This window comes from Oncorhynchus mykiss, chromosome 19, assembly GCF_013265735.2.
Source record: "Oncorhynchus mykiss isolate Arlee chromosome 19, USDA_OmykA_1.1, whole genome shotgun sequence".
Taxonomy (NCBI): domain Eukaryota; kingdom Metazoa; phylum Chordata; class Actinopteri; order Salmoniformes; family Salmonidae; genus Oncorhynchus; species Oncorhynchus mykiss.
In genome coordinates, this window is record NC_048583.1 from 35,887,585 (window position 1) to 35,903,598 (window position 16,014).

Genomic DNA, 16,014 nt, shown 5'->3' on the forward strand with positions numbered 1-16,014 from the left:
CTCATCCCGTCAGTTGAGGATGCCTGGTCATTCTTTAAAAGTAACTTCCTCACCATTTTAGATAAGCATGCTCCGTTCAAAAAATGCAGAACTAAGAACAGATACAGCCCTTGGTTCACTCCAGACCTGACTGCCCTCGACCAGCACAAAAATATCCTGTGGCGGACTGCAATAGCATCGAATAGTCCCCGCGATATGCAACTGTTCAGGGAAGTCAGGAACCAATACACGTAGTCAGTCAGGAAAGCTAAGGCCAGCTTCTTCAGGCAGAAGTTTGCATCCTGTAGCTCCAACTCCAAAAAGTTCTGGGACACTGTGAAGTCCATGGAGAACAAGAGCACCTCCTCCCAGCTTCCCACTGCACTGAGGCTAAGTAACACGGTCACCACCGATAAATCCATGATTATCGAAAGCTTCAACAAGCATTTCTCAACAGCTGGCCATGCCTTCCGCCTGGCTACTCCAGGCTCAGCCAACAGCTCCGCCCCCCCCCCCCCCCCCCCCCGCAGCTACTCGCCCAAGCCTCTCCAGGTTCTCCTTTACCCAAATCCAGATAGCAGATGTTCTGAAAGAGCTGCAAAACCTGGACCCGTACAAATCAGCTGGTCTTGACAATCTGGACCCTCTATTTCTGAAACTATCCGCCATTGTCGCAACCCCTATTATCAGCCTGTTCAACCTCTCTTTCATATCGTCTGAGATCCCCAAGGATTGGAGAGCTGCCACAGTCATCCCCCTCTTCAAAGGGGGAGACACCCTGGACCCAAACTGTTACAGACCTATATCCATCCTGCCCTGCCTATCTAAGGTCTTCGAAAGCCAAGTCAACAAACAGGTCACTGACCATCTCGAGTCCCACCGTACCTTCTCCGCTGCGCAATCTGGTTTCCGAGCCGGTCACGGGTGCACCTCCAAACGAGCTTCAATGCCATACAACACTCCTTCCGTGGCCTCCAACTGCTCTTAAACGCTAGTAAAACCAATGCATGCTTTTCAACCGTTTGCTGCCTGCACCCGCACGCCTGACCAGCATCACCACCCTGGATGGTTCCGACCTTGAATATGTGGACATCTATAAGTACCTAGGTGTCTGGCTAGACTGCAAACTCTCCATCCAGACTCATATCAAACATCTCCAATCGAAAATCAAATCAAGAATCGGCTTTCTATTCCGCAACAAAGCCTCCTTCACTCACGCCGCCAAACTTACCCTAGTAAAACTGACTATCCTACTGATCCTCGACTTCGGCGATGTCATCTACAAAATTGCTTCCAACACTCTACTCAGCAAACTGGATGCAGTTTATCACAGTGCCATCCGTTTTGTCACTAAAGCACCTTATACCACCCACCACTGCAACTTGTATGCTCTAGTCGGCTGGCCCTCGCTACATATTCGTCGCCAGACCCACTGGCTCCAGGTCATCTACAAGTCCATGCTAGGTAAAGCTCCGCCTTATCTCAGTTCACTGGTCACGATGGCAACACCCATCCGTAGCACGCACTCCAGCAGGTGTATCTCACTGATCATCCCTAAAGCCAACACCTCATTCGGCCGCCTTTCGTTCCAGTTCTCTGCTGCCTGTGACTGGAACGAATTGCAAAAATCGCTGAAGTTGGAGACTTTTATCTCCCTCACCAACTTCAAACATCTGCTATCTGAGCAGTTAACCGATCGCTGCAGCTGTACATAGTCTATCGGTAAATAGCCCACCCATTTTTACCTACCTCATCCCCATAGTGTTTTTATTTATTTACTTTTCTGCTCTTTTGCACACCAATATCTCTACCTGTACATGACCATCTGATCATTTATCACTCCAGTGTTATTAACCTGCAAAATTGTAATTATTCGCCTACCTCCTCATGCCTTTTGCACACAATGTATATAGACTCCCCCCTTTTTTTGTTTTTTGACTTGTTATTGACTTGTTAATTGTTGACTTACTCCATGTGTAACTTTGTGTTGTCTGTTCACACTGCTATGCTTTATCTTGGCCAGGTCGCAGTTGCAAATGAGAACTTGTTCTCAACTAGCCTACCTGGTTAAATAAAGGTGAAATAAAAAAAATAAAAAATAAAAAACCCATCAGGATGCTCTCGATGGTGCATCTGTAGAACCTTTTGAGGATCTGAGGACCCATTCCAAATCTTTTCAGTCTCCTGAGAGGAATAGGTTTTGTCATACCCTCTTCACGACTGTCTTGGTATGCTTGGACCATGTTAGTTTGTTGGGGATGTGGACGCCAAAGAACTTGAAGATCTCAACCTGCTCCACCACAGCCCCGTCGATGAGAATGAGTGCAATCTCGGTCCTCCTTTTCCTGTAGTCCACAATAATCTCCTTTGTCTTGATCACGTTGAGGGAGAGGTTATTGTCCTTGCACCACATGGTCAGGTCTCTGACCTCTTCCCTATAGGCTGTCTCGTCGATGTCAGTGATCAGGCCTACCACTGTTGTGTCATCAACAAACTTAATGATGGTGTTTTATACGTGCCTGGCCGTGCAGTCAGGAGTGAACAGGAAGTACAGGAGGGGACTGAGCACGCACCCCTGAGGAGCAGCGTGGCGAATGTGTTGTTACCTACCCTTACCACCTGGGGGCGACCCGTCAGGAAGTGTGCAACCAGAGTGAAAAAAACTCATTATTCCATTTCTATTCATCACATGAAGTTGTTCAGTTTATGTCTCAGTTGTTGAATCTTGTTATTTTCATCCAAATATTTACAGATGTTAAGTTTGCTGAAAATAAACACAGGACGTTTATTTTTTATTTTTTTAATTTGAGCCCTTTTTCTCCCTAATTTTGTGGTATCCAATTGTTAATAGTTACTATCTCGTCTCATCGCTACAACTCCCGTACGGTCTCGGGAGAGACGAAGGTCGAAAGCCATGCGTCCTCCGAAACACAACCCGAAACACAAGAAGCCGCATTGCTTCTTAACACAGCGCGCATCCAACCCGCACCAATGTGTCGGAGGAAACACCGTGCACCTGGCGACCTGGTTAGCGTGCACTGCGCCCGGCAAAGGAGACGCTAGTGCGCGATGAGACAAGGATATCCCCAACGGCCAAACCCTAACCCGGACGACGCTAGGCCAATTGTGCATTGCCTGGGCGCGAACCCAGCCTGGGCGGGGACCCAGAGTCTCTGGTGGCACAGCTAGCACTGCGATGCAGTGCCCTAAACCACTGTGCCACCCGGGAGCTACAATGTGGGCACAATCAGAATCAGATTCTTCAGTGGTACTGTGAGAACTTGCTGCAGACAAAGGACATTTGTTAGCCCCAGGTTTAAACTTGGCTTCTGTGAGGAGGGAGGCATCAGACTGGGATTTTGAAAGTAGAGAGCAGCCTTTGGGCCCCAGTCTGTTTGAGAACACATGTCAGACTACACATCAGTAAGAGTTCCACAGGCATGTCTACTCTCATTTAGTCTCTTTCTGACAAACGGCTGAGGAACATCATGCCAAAGAATGATCGCATGTCACATGGGATGGTTGATGTTGAGGGAATCTGTCCATCTCTTTCTCTCTCACTCTCTCTTTCTCACACATGCATATACCCCCCCCCCCCACACACACACTCACACACAAACTTAACTAACGTGTTACAGTACAGTGAACAATATCACCTCAATATCATCTGATTATATTTGGGTGAAATAGCACCGTTCATGGACCACACTTTATAGCTTCAGCACTGGAGTGTAAGAATGACAAAGAGGTGAGTGATGGTGCAGTTACTCAGACAAACCTGTGCTTTATGATCACTATACACACACTTAACCTGCAACACAACAAACATTTTTAGCCAAGCTAAGAGTAAGTTATTTTCAATTTCCTCAAGATTCTTTCCAACTGCATTGGTCAGCTGCGGCATCAGAGTCATTAATTAACACATTGGATGTGTCCCAAATGACACCCTATTCCCTAAATAGAGCACTACTTTTGAACAGAGCCCTGTGGGCACTCTACGGAATAGGGTGTCTTTAGGGCCGGCACCATTGAGTCAGGGAGTAACTGGTGGAGGGAAACTCACTGACCATTCGACCATGCTACTGGACTGGTATGTATTGATCTCAGCAGGTAATAAGAAGAGCCAATTGGAAATAATGATTCCTTCTGTACAGATGAGCAGATATTGCTGGGAGAAATAATCTGTGAGATTGGATTATTTTTTGAAACACAGACTGGAGGATCTATAACGATAGGGCCATTAGTGACATCTTCTATTACTCATTATCTTGGACTATCATCTGTTTATCTGTTCCTCGGGGCTCAAGGGCCAGAAAACATTCTGAAGTCAGTCTTCTAGTCTGCCGAGGTGTAATGAGGTCTCCACACACACACACACCCACAGTGTTATTATGAGCTCCCTGACGGGCTCTCTCTCCGGCATTACTGTTGAGCCACCGGAGCATCCCTCATAACAGGGCTACTACATGAGAGCTGAGATGAACAAAAATAAATCCCCTTAGTAAACATCCGTTATTAATTGACTTCAAGCTTCCACATGACTGTTGCTGTAGTGTAAGGTCATCTCTTAAAATATTTCTTAACACATGACTGTTGCTGTAGTGTAAGGTCATCTCTTAAAATATTTGAGCATACACATTTCTGTGTGTGCAACAAGTTCTCACAGTACCACTGAAGAATCTGACATTTGTCCATAAATGTCAAATTTCGAAGTTAAATTAAGTTTAGGCTTTCATTCTGAATTAAGGGTTAATACAAGTCTAAGCTGTGAATGGGGTGGGGGTCTCAACACACACACTCACCCACACACACTGTGGCATTATGATCTCTTTGAGGGGCTGTCTCCTCTGTTACTGTTGATCCACGGGACATCGGCGGATGTGGTGGATCGAGACACATCCAAAGCAAAAAACAGATAGCGTAAACTGATGGATTTGGATGGGGATTCTTTTATGTTACTTAGATTAACGCACTGGTGCATCAGTTGACTCTAGGGGGTTATGGTTTGGGTTAAAACAAAGCAACTGCACTGTTAAGTTTAGGCATAAATTCTAGCACTAGGATTGAACACACAACCCTCAGTGCCAGAGCTCGCGGCTTGATGGTAATAGTGCTCACCGTTGCCCGTAGGGGCCGGTTTTGAAGTAATCTTCCGATGTCCTGCTTACCTGAACAGACGTCAAATTTTGCAGTGGATCTTGAGCGACCTGGCTGGAGTGTCTGTGTTCTGTACGTGGTGTCCATATGCAGCAGTCTCACTGTTCTGTATTCACACTGCTTCCAAGTGGTGCGGATTTGGCAAAGCCACAGCTCCCTGTGTGGTGTGTGTGTGTGTCTGAGAGTGTGGACCATTAACATTACAGAGTGAGAGGGAGAAAACAACGGGCAAAGACCAAACAAGACCCCTCACTGGTTCAGCAAGGATTGGACAATATCAAGTACCCCTAGGCTCGCTTTTTACTGCATCAAGCACAGTAATGTTGACTGGCTGGTATTGCAGCAGGAGATGTCAATTATGACATGTTTTTGTGCTTCCAACAAAAAAGAATGTGAAGTTCAAATAAAAACCTTGGGGTTGTTCGGTTTCCAAATATCATGGGCCATTGCCTTTACAGGGCTAGCTGAAGATCTTTTGTGTTCAAGTAAGTGATGGGGAAAAAAGCATCTTAGGAAGGAGTTATTCCTTTGTTGACTGCTGTCAAACTCAATTTGACAAAAGAACAGCACTAAGAGAGCATTAAGAGCCTAGCAACTAAATGTACTGGCGCTGACACTCAGCGTTTTCTGTCCTCAAAATACATCCTTGAATTGTTTTCTGGTACCATAACTACCTCCGTGATAAGGTCTGGTTAGACCTAGAACACAATGAATGACAATTAAATGAGGAATGGGCCTGCTGATGTACAGATAAACTACATAATACTCTACTTATCTACTTATATTGTCGATAAAACAAGTGCAGGGATACGGCTGCAAATTTATGTTAAAATGCATAGATCATCTGTAGCGTTGACAACAAAATCCCTTTAGTAATTCAATATGTACATGATACTGCAGTTGAAATAGTTTTTTGAAATAGTTTCTCAAGAGATGAAAGGGCTCCCTGCTCTAGAAGGCATGTGACAGGAAATTAAAACATTGTCATACCACAGCTATAAAGTAACAAGACATCGACGAGGCCGAAGTGGGGCGGGTCGAGAGCTTCAAGTTCCTCGGTGTCCAAATTACTACCAAATTACTACTACAAACGTCAATTCAACATCTATTCCACTTTGGTTCAATGTAATTTCAATGATAGGACGTGGAAACACCATTGATTCAACCAGTTTGTGCCCAGTAGGTAAGGACTTAAAATGGTCCACACACACATACAGTTGGGACCCCCTCAGGAGGTTGAAAAGATTTGGCATGGGCCCTCAAATCCTTAAAAAGTTCTATAGCTACACCATTGAGAACATCTTGACTGTCTGCATCAGCGCTTGGTATGGTAACTGCACCTTGATCGCATGGAGCAACAGGGGGTGGTGTGGCCGAGCTCCCTGCCATCCAAGACCTTTATATCAGGCGGTGTGGAAGGAACGCACGGAAAATTGTTAAAGACTCCAGCCACACAAGCCATAGTTTTCTCTGCTTACGCATGGCAAGCGGTACCGGAACACCAAGTCTGACACCAAAAAGCTCCTGAACAACTTCTATTCCCAAGCCATAATACTGCTAAATAGCTAACAAAATGGCTACACAAACTATCTGCATTGACCCTTTTATTTTATTTACAATTTTGCACTGACTCTATGTACACTCACAGGACTATACACACTCACTCATACACACTGACACTCCAACACAGACACTCACACACTTATTTTGCTCACACACCCACGCACATACTTTCATACTGACTCTACTCACACACAGTCATCATATACACTGCTGCTACTCTGTTTATCATCTGTCCTGATGCCTAGTCAACTTACCCCTACCAATCCAGTATCCCTGCACATCGTAAATGGTACTGACCCTGTATACTGTAGCTTACTTAATTTCTTGTGTTCTTCCATCAATTTATAATGTGTTTTTGTTCTACTTTACTAATTTTCTATTATAAACTGGGTGGTTTGAGTCCTGAAAGCTGATTGGCTGAAAGCTGTGGTATAGCAAACCATATACCACGTGTATGACCAAAAACATTATTTTACTGTTTTAATTACATTGGTAACCAGTTTATAATAGTGATAAGGCACCTCAGGGTTTTGTGGTATATGGCCATTATGCCACAACTAATGGCTGTATCCAGGCACTGTACATTGCGTAGTGCATAAGAACACCCCTAAGCCGTGGTATATTGACCATATATTGTACCACACCCCCTCCTGCCTTATTGCTTAAGTATAATATTTTTACTACTGATATTGATTACTGCATTGTTGCGAAAGAGCTTGCAAGAAAGACATTTCACTGTACTTGTGTCCTCAACAATAAAACTTGAAACCAACAAAAAGCTCTCTGCTCGGTACTGTAGACCATCTAAGGTAAAGGGTGTACTGGAGCGTCTGTATGTGCTGTACTGTTACAGCAGTCAGTTGGATAGGAGGAATGTTGTTTTTAAATCGTATCTCCTTAATTGGAGGATGATATTTGGCTCGTAAAAGGGAAAAAAGCTGCAGAATGCTTGCTCTCAGCTCTAATTGTAGTGCGTCGTATGAGAGCCTGTGTGTGTGTGTGTGTGTGTGTGTGTGTGTGAAGAGCCTCATCAGTGAGACTAGAGAGAGGTTTAATACAGCTTTTCTCAATGACCTTTCCAGATATGGAGTCTGACCTTTTACTCTTCTAATTTTATTAAACGGTTATTATTACTTCCTTTATCAGCTCAATCACAACTCTCCATTCTGTAAAACAACTTCAACAATCTCTCATCTTCTCGCTCTCTGCCTTTCTTTGTCTCGCTCTCCCCTCATTTCCCTCTTTTCGTCTCACTCATCTCCCAATCTTTCTCCCTCAAATCGGTCTTTCCCTCTCCCCTCTCTGCCTTTGGATTTCTCTCTCCATATTTTCCCTTTCCCATGTCAAATTAAAAATAATAATGGAATGCATAGTGATACCATGGAGATCTAAGATGTTTGTCTTTCTCTCAAGCGGCATAGGCTTTTATTATGATAATGCAATTTTATTCATAAAAGCAATTCTGCTGCAATCATTTTACAGGTGTGAAGAAACATATGTGTTGATTGAAATAACAGAAATGGGTAGAAGAGGCGATATTATCCATTTACCTTTACCCATTTCCTGCAGAGCACAGCAGAATCAGAACATGTGTGATGAGAATAACTTAAACACATGCATTATAGGTTACTCAAATGCAACGGGGTTGTCCCATTTTCACAGTTAATTTCTCGGAAAATAAATATAAAATAAAAAAATCTATATGATTTCCTGTATAATGTACCATCTACTGCCCTCAAACTCAACTCTGGACATCAAAGCCAATTACACTGCATTTTTTAATTGTTCCCATCTAATCAGGGACTGATTTAGACCTGGGACACCAGGTGGGTGCAATTAATTATCAGGTAGAACAGAAAACTCCGTACCTGGTAGGGTAAGAGTTGAATAGCCCTGATCTACCGTATATTATGCACTGTATAGGGAGTAGGATGCCATTTGAGACACATCCTAGGTGTACTATAGGACTGGATTTAGTCCTGTATGACCAGGCGAGGTTGTGTGGCTGGCATCTCACTGATCCACCTGTTTGAAGAGACAGTGAGAGAAAGAGACACAGAGAGAAATACATTGTTTACTGGAGAAACTGACCTATTCATCACACCAAATTATCCACCAATGAAACGCTTCAGTTTGTATTTCTCCTGAGGGATCTCCCTATTCTCCCAACCTAGCCCTATGAATCTCATATCCGGAAAGAATTTCGTCAAATTGGGGTTTTATGGATATATGAATTATTAAAGGATATACCAGTAGGGAGAAGTCCACAGATAAACACTTTATAATATGGTAATCTATTATAGATAACATAATCTAAAGACTACGGTCATCAGGTGGGACCCTGTGTTGTATCGACCATAATGCATTGCTAGAGCTGTTCCAAGCCATCATCCTGCTGGAAACAATACAGCAACGTTTGGTCGTCCAAGTGAGTTTGAAATAGAGTCAGGGATAGGGTCGCAAAATTCCAGGAACTTTCAATAAATTCCCTGGTTTTCCAGAAATCCTGGTTGGAGGATTATGGATTTCCTGCTTACTCCTTCCCAATTCCAGGAATCCTCCAACTGGGATTTTGGGAAAACCATGGAATTTATTGAAATTTCCCGGAATATCATATCAGCAACATGTTATCTATGATGTCCACCATGAACATAATATAACCCTGTAGCTAGTAGGCTACATCTGAAGGGATTAAAAACTATATACACACACTTTTCACTTGTGTTTTTTCATCAGAAATGATTGTTATGGGTACCTTCATTTGGATGTAAAATATGACTATTCTCAGATTTTTCATTCATAGGTTTTTGGTTGAATATCCATTGTTTAGCTGGAATGGATTGTTCGTATCCTGTATATGTGTCTCTGATATGTGATTGTTTCACCGAGCTATCTTAAGATGAATGCACTAACTGTAAGGCGCTCTGGATAAGAGCATCTGCTAAATGACTCAAATGCAAATGTACATGTTTTACATACAGCTCTCATATTACTGTATTGAATTATACAAAAAATATATAAATATTGATGTCACAAATGTATAATTTGAACAGTTCTTTCTTAAAAACAAAACAAATATGTTTTAAGTGAGAATAGGCATTGGTCTAAAGCCGAAAAAGAAATTCACATGAGCACCACAATGCCAATTCCACCAATACTCTAAACAAGGTTTTCTAGCACACAGCTTTGACCTACTACAGTAGCTATGTTGGTATTGTACTCCAAACTATGTGTAGACAGGTTGCTTAGGGTTCAAACCTTCTCAAACAGCCTAATTCACACTCTTAGAGAAGGTGCTTCCACAATAATGTGATTAGTACCGCATGCAAGGTAAAGTTTTGGATTCTTCACACACCACAGTAAGACACTATCTTTACATGCTTTTTTTTATTAAATGAAAGCACGCTTTGATTTTATACTTACAGGACTGTAAGTTGGTGCATGCCTGTATTTCCTTAAACCTTTATTTTAGCAAAACATGTCATTGAAACAAATATGTCATAATAAGAAACATTTTTAGTCAGTAGGTGCCCAACATAACAAAAAGGTGGTGGTGTGTTGGACTCAGTAGATCAGATAGATGCATTCCTGATTTCTGTAATTGTTAGCTCACCTGTGTAATAATGACATAGGCTCAGAACCACTTGCCTTTCAAACATGGCCTTGTTTTATCAATTGCTTTGAGGATCAACGGACAGTTCATTATCTCTGTCAAAAGAATGTGAGGCTTAAAGTTGTGTTTGTACTTGTATTTATTTTTGCAATAAAGATGGTGATGCAAAAACAATACACATTTACAATAGGCCTATATCTAAAAATACATAAAGCGAAATGATACTGTAGATATACAGTGCACTCGGAGAGTATTCAGACCTCTTGACTTTTTCCACATTTTGTTACGTTACAGCCTTATTCTATAATCGTTTTAAAAAATACAAATTCCAGACGGAAGCCACTCCTCAGTAAAAGGCACATGACAGCCCGCTTAAAGTTTTCCAAAAGGCACCTAAAGACTATCAGACCATGAGAAACAAGATTCTCTGGTCTGATTACCCAGATTGAACTGTTTGGCCTAAATGCCAAGAGTTATGTCTGGAGGAAACCTGGCACCATCCCTACGGTGAAGTTTGGTGGTGGCAACATGCTGTGGGCGTGTTTTTCAGCAGCAGGGACTGGGAGAATAGTTATGATCAAGGGAAAGATGAATGGAGCAAGTAGAGAGATCCTTGATGAAAACCTGCTCTAGAGCACTCAGGGCATCAGACTGGGGTGAAGGTTCACCTTCCAACAAGACAATGACCCTAAGCACACAGCCAAGACAACGCAGGAGTGGCTTCGGGACAAGTCTCTGAATGTCCTTGAGTGGCCCAGCTAGAGCCTGGACTTGAACCCGATCGAACATCTCTGGAGAAACCTGAAAATAGCTGTGCAGCGATTCTCCCCATCCAATCTGACAGAGCTGGAGAGGATCTGCAGAGAAGAGTGTGGTGTGCCAATACAGGTGTGCCAAGCTGGTAGCGTCATACCCAAGAAGACTCGAGGCTGTAATCACTGCCCAAGGTGCATCTACGAAGTACTGAGTAAAGGGTCTGAATACGTATGTAGATGTCATATTTCCATTTATTTATTTATTTTTAGACATTTGCAAACATTTTGGGAAAAAAAGGTTTTGCTTTGTCATTATGGGGTATTGTGTGTAGATTGATAAGGGGAAAAAAACGATTTCATACAATTTTGTCTAACAGTTTTAAAAAGTCGAGGTGTCTGAATATTTATAGAATGCACAGAATAGCGTTTTGAAATGACACCATGATAGATTTTAAACAAATACAACCCCATATCATGATTAGATTGTGTTTCTTCACTCTCTTTCATAAGATCTTTAAATTAAACAAAAGCTAATTTACCAACATTTCTGAAAATGCACATATAGCATTTTGGAAATAAACTAATTTCATAAGGGATGTTTGAGTTGAAAAACAGCATGTAGCATCATTGATGACTTGATAATATAACATACGTATAAGATGAAATGTAACAGCCATATTCTCATTCTAAGCATGTTTATTTTTAGAAAACAATGGGTGTAGTAAAACCACTAGAGGGTATCACAGTGTGTATTACACTTGACCATTACACACCTACTCATACAAAAGACCATCACCTGGATGAAATCAAATTTAGAAGTGTTGGCTAATAAACTATTTGCTTGTTGTCAGAGCCAAGGTTGGCGCGGGTGACTGAATTGATAACTACTTGCTGCTGTCAGATGTGTATACACCGGTGACTGCTTGCATTCATTCTTTGCTTGCGGGCTCATTTCTGTGACAGGCCCCAACGATGTGCCTTCATTTCAGTCTTAATGAGAGAGTGTACATGCGGAACAGAAAAGCTTTAGGGTGCCGCAGCCACAACTAATCCAAACAGCCTTCTCTCTGTTGGCGTTCCTTCACTGTAATAACACGAGCGCAGCTGAGGCCAAATTAAACCTGTAATTTTGGAAAATAAAAAATATATAATTGTGTCGGATGTATCGGCACGCTACAATGCTCTCCGAGTCTGATCCCTGCAGAGAGTCTAGTTGGTGCTGATGAAGGAATGTCCAGTGGGATTATGCAATATACCCATCCTTGTCATTGAGAGTGAGACAATTGGAAGTGTCATGTTTATCATCACCGGTCCAATTACCAGCTTGGTTTGGAGTTCTTGGTTATACCTTTGACTTTGAAACATCCTGGATTTTTTTTGCAGGTGCATTACAACACTGTTGTTTTTACAACGTACTGTATCTGGCCTACACACAATATACCATAATGTCAAAGTGGAATTATGTTTTCAGAACATTTTTATGTTTTATTAAAAATGTAAATCTGAAATGTCTTGAAAGTATTCAACCCCTTTGTTATGACAAGCATAAATAAATTCAGGAGTAAACACTTGCTTAACAAGTCACAAAATAAGTTGCATGCAATCACTCTGTGTGTAACAATAGTGTTTAACAGGATTTTTGAATGACTCATCTCTGTACCCCACACATAAAAATATCTGTAAAGGTCCCTCAGTCAAGCAGTGAATTTCAAACACAGATTCAACCAAAGACCAGGGAGGTTTTCCAATGCCTCGCAAAGAATGGCATCCCTTTGAGTACTGTATTGGTGAAGTTATTAATTACACTTTGGATGGCGTATCAATACACCCAGTCACTATAAAGATGCAGGCATCCTTCCTAACTCAGTTGCCAGAGAGGAAGAAAACCGCTCAAGGATTTTCCATGAGGCCAATGGTGACTTTAAAACAGAGTTAAATGGCTGTGATGGGAGAAAAGTGAGGATGGATCAACAACGTTGTAGTTACTCCACAATACTAACCTAAATGGCAGAGTAAAAAGAAGGAAGCCTGTACATAATACAAATATTCCAAAACATGCATCCTGTTTGCAATAAGGAACTAAAGTAAAATTGCGGCAAAGAAATCAACGTTATGTCCTGAATACAAAGAGTTATGTTTAGGGCAAATCCAACACAACACTGAGTACTGAGTATTTCCAAGCATGGTGGTGGATACAGCATGTTATGGATATGCTTGTCATGGACAAGGACTAGGCAGTTTTTTTTGGGGATAAAAATAAACGGAATAGAGCTAAGCACAGGCAAAATCCTAGAGGAAAACCTGGTTCAGTCTGCTTTCCAACAGACACTGGGAGATGAATTCACCTTTCAGCAGGACAATAACTTAAAACACAAGGCCAAAAATACACTGTAGTTGCTTACCAAGACGACATTGAATGTTTCTGAGTGGCCTAGTTACAGTTTTGACTTAAATCGGCTTGAAGATCTATGGCAAGACTTAAAACTGGCTGTCCAGCAATGATTAAAGACCAATTTGACACAGCTTGAATAAGAATTGTTTGTGCAATCCATGTTTGCAAAGCTCTTAGAGACTTACCCAGAAAGACTCACAGCTGTAATCGCTGCCAAAGGTGATTCTAACATGTATTGACTCAGGGGCGGGAATACTTATGTTAATGAAATAAATAAATAAAGCATCTTTTGAAAAACATTTCAAGTGACTTTTTAGAAAAGGATACAGACAAATATTAACTTGCAAATGTACAAGTCTAAGGGGGACCTTTGCAGAGATGCACTTACTCTTGTACAGTCCAATCAGCCTTAGGGCCATGCCATTAATACTATACTGAATACCAGTGTGACTGTTCATGTGGATATATTCAATTGAAGAATCATTTTGTACACTTTTTCTGCTACAATTTAATGTTCACAAATAAAAATCTAAAGTTCAATGGGTTTCCATCGCATTTGGAACTCTACCGTTTTGTCACAAAAACAGTTGCATTAAATAAAAAATGTGCCTACTCTGGTCTTGGCACGTGTGCTCTAGTCAATGGCTTGCAGATACAGTCCGGATCGGCTGTGAGGGTACGCTAGTGTAGTTGAAAATAGAGATAGTGAATAAATGTGAACGATGATGAAGGCCAGTGATGAAGATGCGTCTAGTGACTTGCTGGGGACCAGCTTGATGACTCAATCACGATTTATGGCATTGTTTGGGTGGCCTGTCATCTGTGTACTATCACAGGGGTCAAACACACCTTATCTGTGGTAAGTACGAGGAAGAGCCATTCCCACAGAAGTCATAGGGTCACTGAAGCCAGGAGAGATGTGAAGAATGATGAAACTTGAATCGACTACATTAATGTTAGTGAATTAAAATGGTCATGTTTGGATTGTTTCAAGAGTTCATAAAGAGCTAAGAATTTTGATATGTTACATTGTACTGTAAGTGGTATGGATTTATCGTTACAGAGGAACTGTTATTCTAATTGTCGGATGGCGGATAGTTCAAAGAGGAGTGACACAGGGGTGCACCCGTATAATTTAGATAAGAGTTGCGATGATTAGATCCAAGAATGTGTGTGTTGTTTTCATGCCTCTGTTTTAATGTTTTGAGTCATGCAAAGTGATGTTAATTAGACGATAGGAGATACTGGGAGTTAGTGATCTTGGAAAAATAAAAGCTGGGCTTAAATTTAGATCAGGGAGTCAATGGTAAACCGATCTCTTGATGTACATTTGTATGTCATAGTGGTGAATTTCTATGCTGTTAAGACTTAGGATATTTTGTATTCTTTATATCGTGAAGACTTCTGGTATGTACCATTTGCTTTTTGAATTCTTATTGCGTAACTGCAATAAATATGATTACTTTTAACATTTCTGAGTAATATTCCTTTAATTATTATTTGGTGAACTGTCTAATGGTAAATGTTATTCACAATACATATAGCATATGTGGTTCGTATTCAGGAAACTAGGCCTATGTCGCATGTCACTACTTCACAGGAACTGCATTTGAACATAAACATTGACTTTTTATCAAAATGAGTTTTTTGGCAGAAAGACCTTCAGGAACATGTGAACGTTCATGTGCCTTAATAACAAACTTGTATTTGATCCATAAATCCGAATAAAATTGTTAAAATGAGCCTAGTTGGTTTAGCCACAGAAAAAGTCAGAAGCCTTCCCGCTAGCCATGATTGGCTGAGATAAGATGGGCTGGACATGACGGGAGATGAGTTTGGATTGGTGTGCATGTAGCATGCTTCTGTCTGTAAAGTGAGTTGTTCAGTATGTGTTGATAATCTTTTCAACAGCGCCATTTTTTAAAGATATAACGTTAGCCATCGAGAACTACAAAAGTTTTGCTACTTTTCTCAACAACATTGATACCCTGAATTTACCAGGCGCTATCGACAGATCAGCTGGTAAAAAGTGATGGGCTACTTTCTGCACATGCCACGGTCAGTGTGAACCAGAGTGACCTGACCAAACAAGATGTAGCTACAAACAAAACAGAGTTAAATGGTTCCAGTCTGCTGTGAAGCATTCATCCATGTATGCAAGTCAGAGTCTAACAAAATGTTCTAATATTGTCAGAAAGTTGTTTTTATTGCAAGATAAACTGTACTGTTAGCTAGCAAACGTTAGCTTGCTGGTTTGCTAGCTAACATTACGTGTATGATCTGTGTAGTAATATTATTTAAATCAGAAATCCATTTGCATTGCTAGTTACAGCCTAACGTTGGCTAGCTAACATTGAACCTAGTTTGTTAGCTTCAGCTACCTGCAGATTCATACTACAGCTATGATAATGTTTGTATTGGTAGTAGTATGAGTTGGAATTATCCCGGTTCATAACTAGCTAGCTACATGTCTAAACAAAAGACTCCACTTCGGCCGCATTATTACATGACCCATCAAATTAGCCAGGTGTGTCTGGGTGTGATTACGGCCATCT

General features: G+C 41.5%; 1 protein-coding gene across 1 annotated transcript in view; it reads right to left on the bottom strand.

The window, feature by feature from the left end:
- Positions 1 to 8,027: 8,027 nt before the first annotated feature.
- Positions 8,028 to 16,014, bottom strand: part of zgc:174356 (uncharacterized protein LOC100137120 homolog) — a 39,778-nt gene continuing 31,791 nt past the window's right edge. The window contains exon 7 of the mRNA XM_021574064.2: positions 8,028 to 8,724. Coding sequence (XP_021429739.2) covers positions 8,673 to 8,724 — 52 coding nt within the window. The 3' untranslated portion in view covers positions 8,028 to 8,672. The remainder of the gene's footprint in view (positions 8,725 to 16,014) is intronic.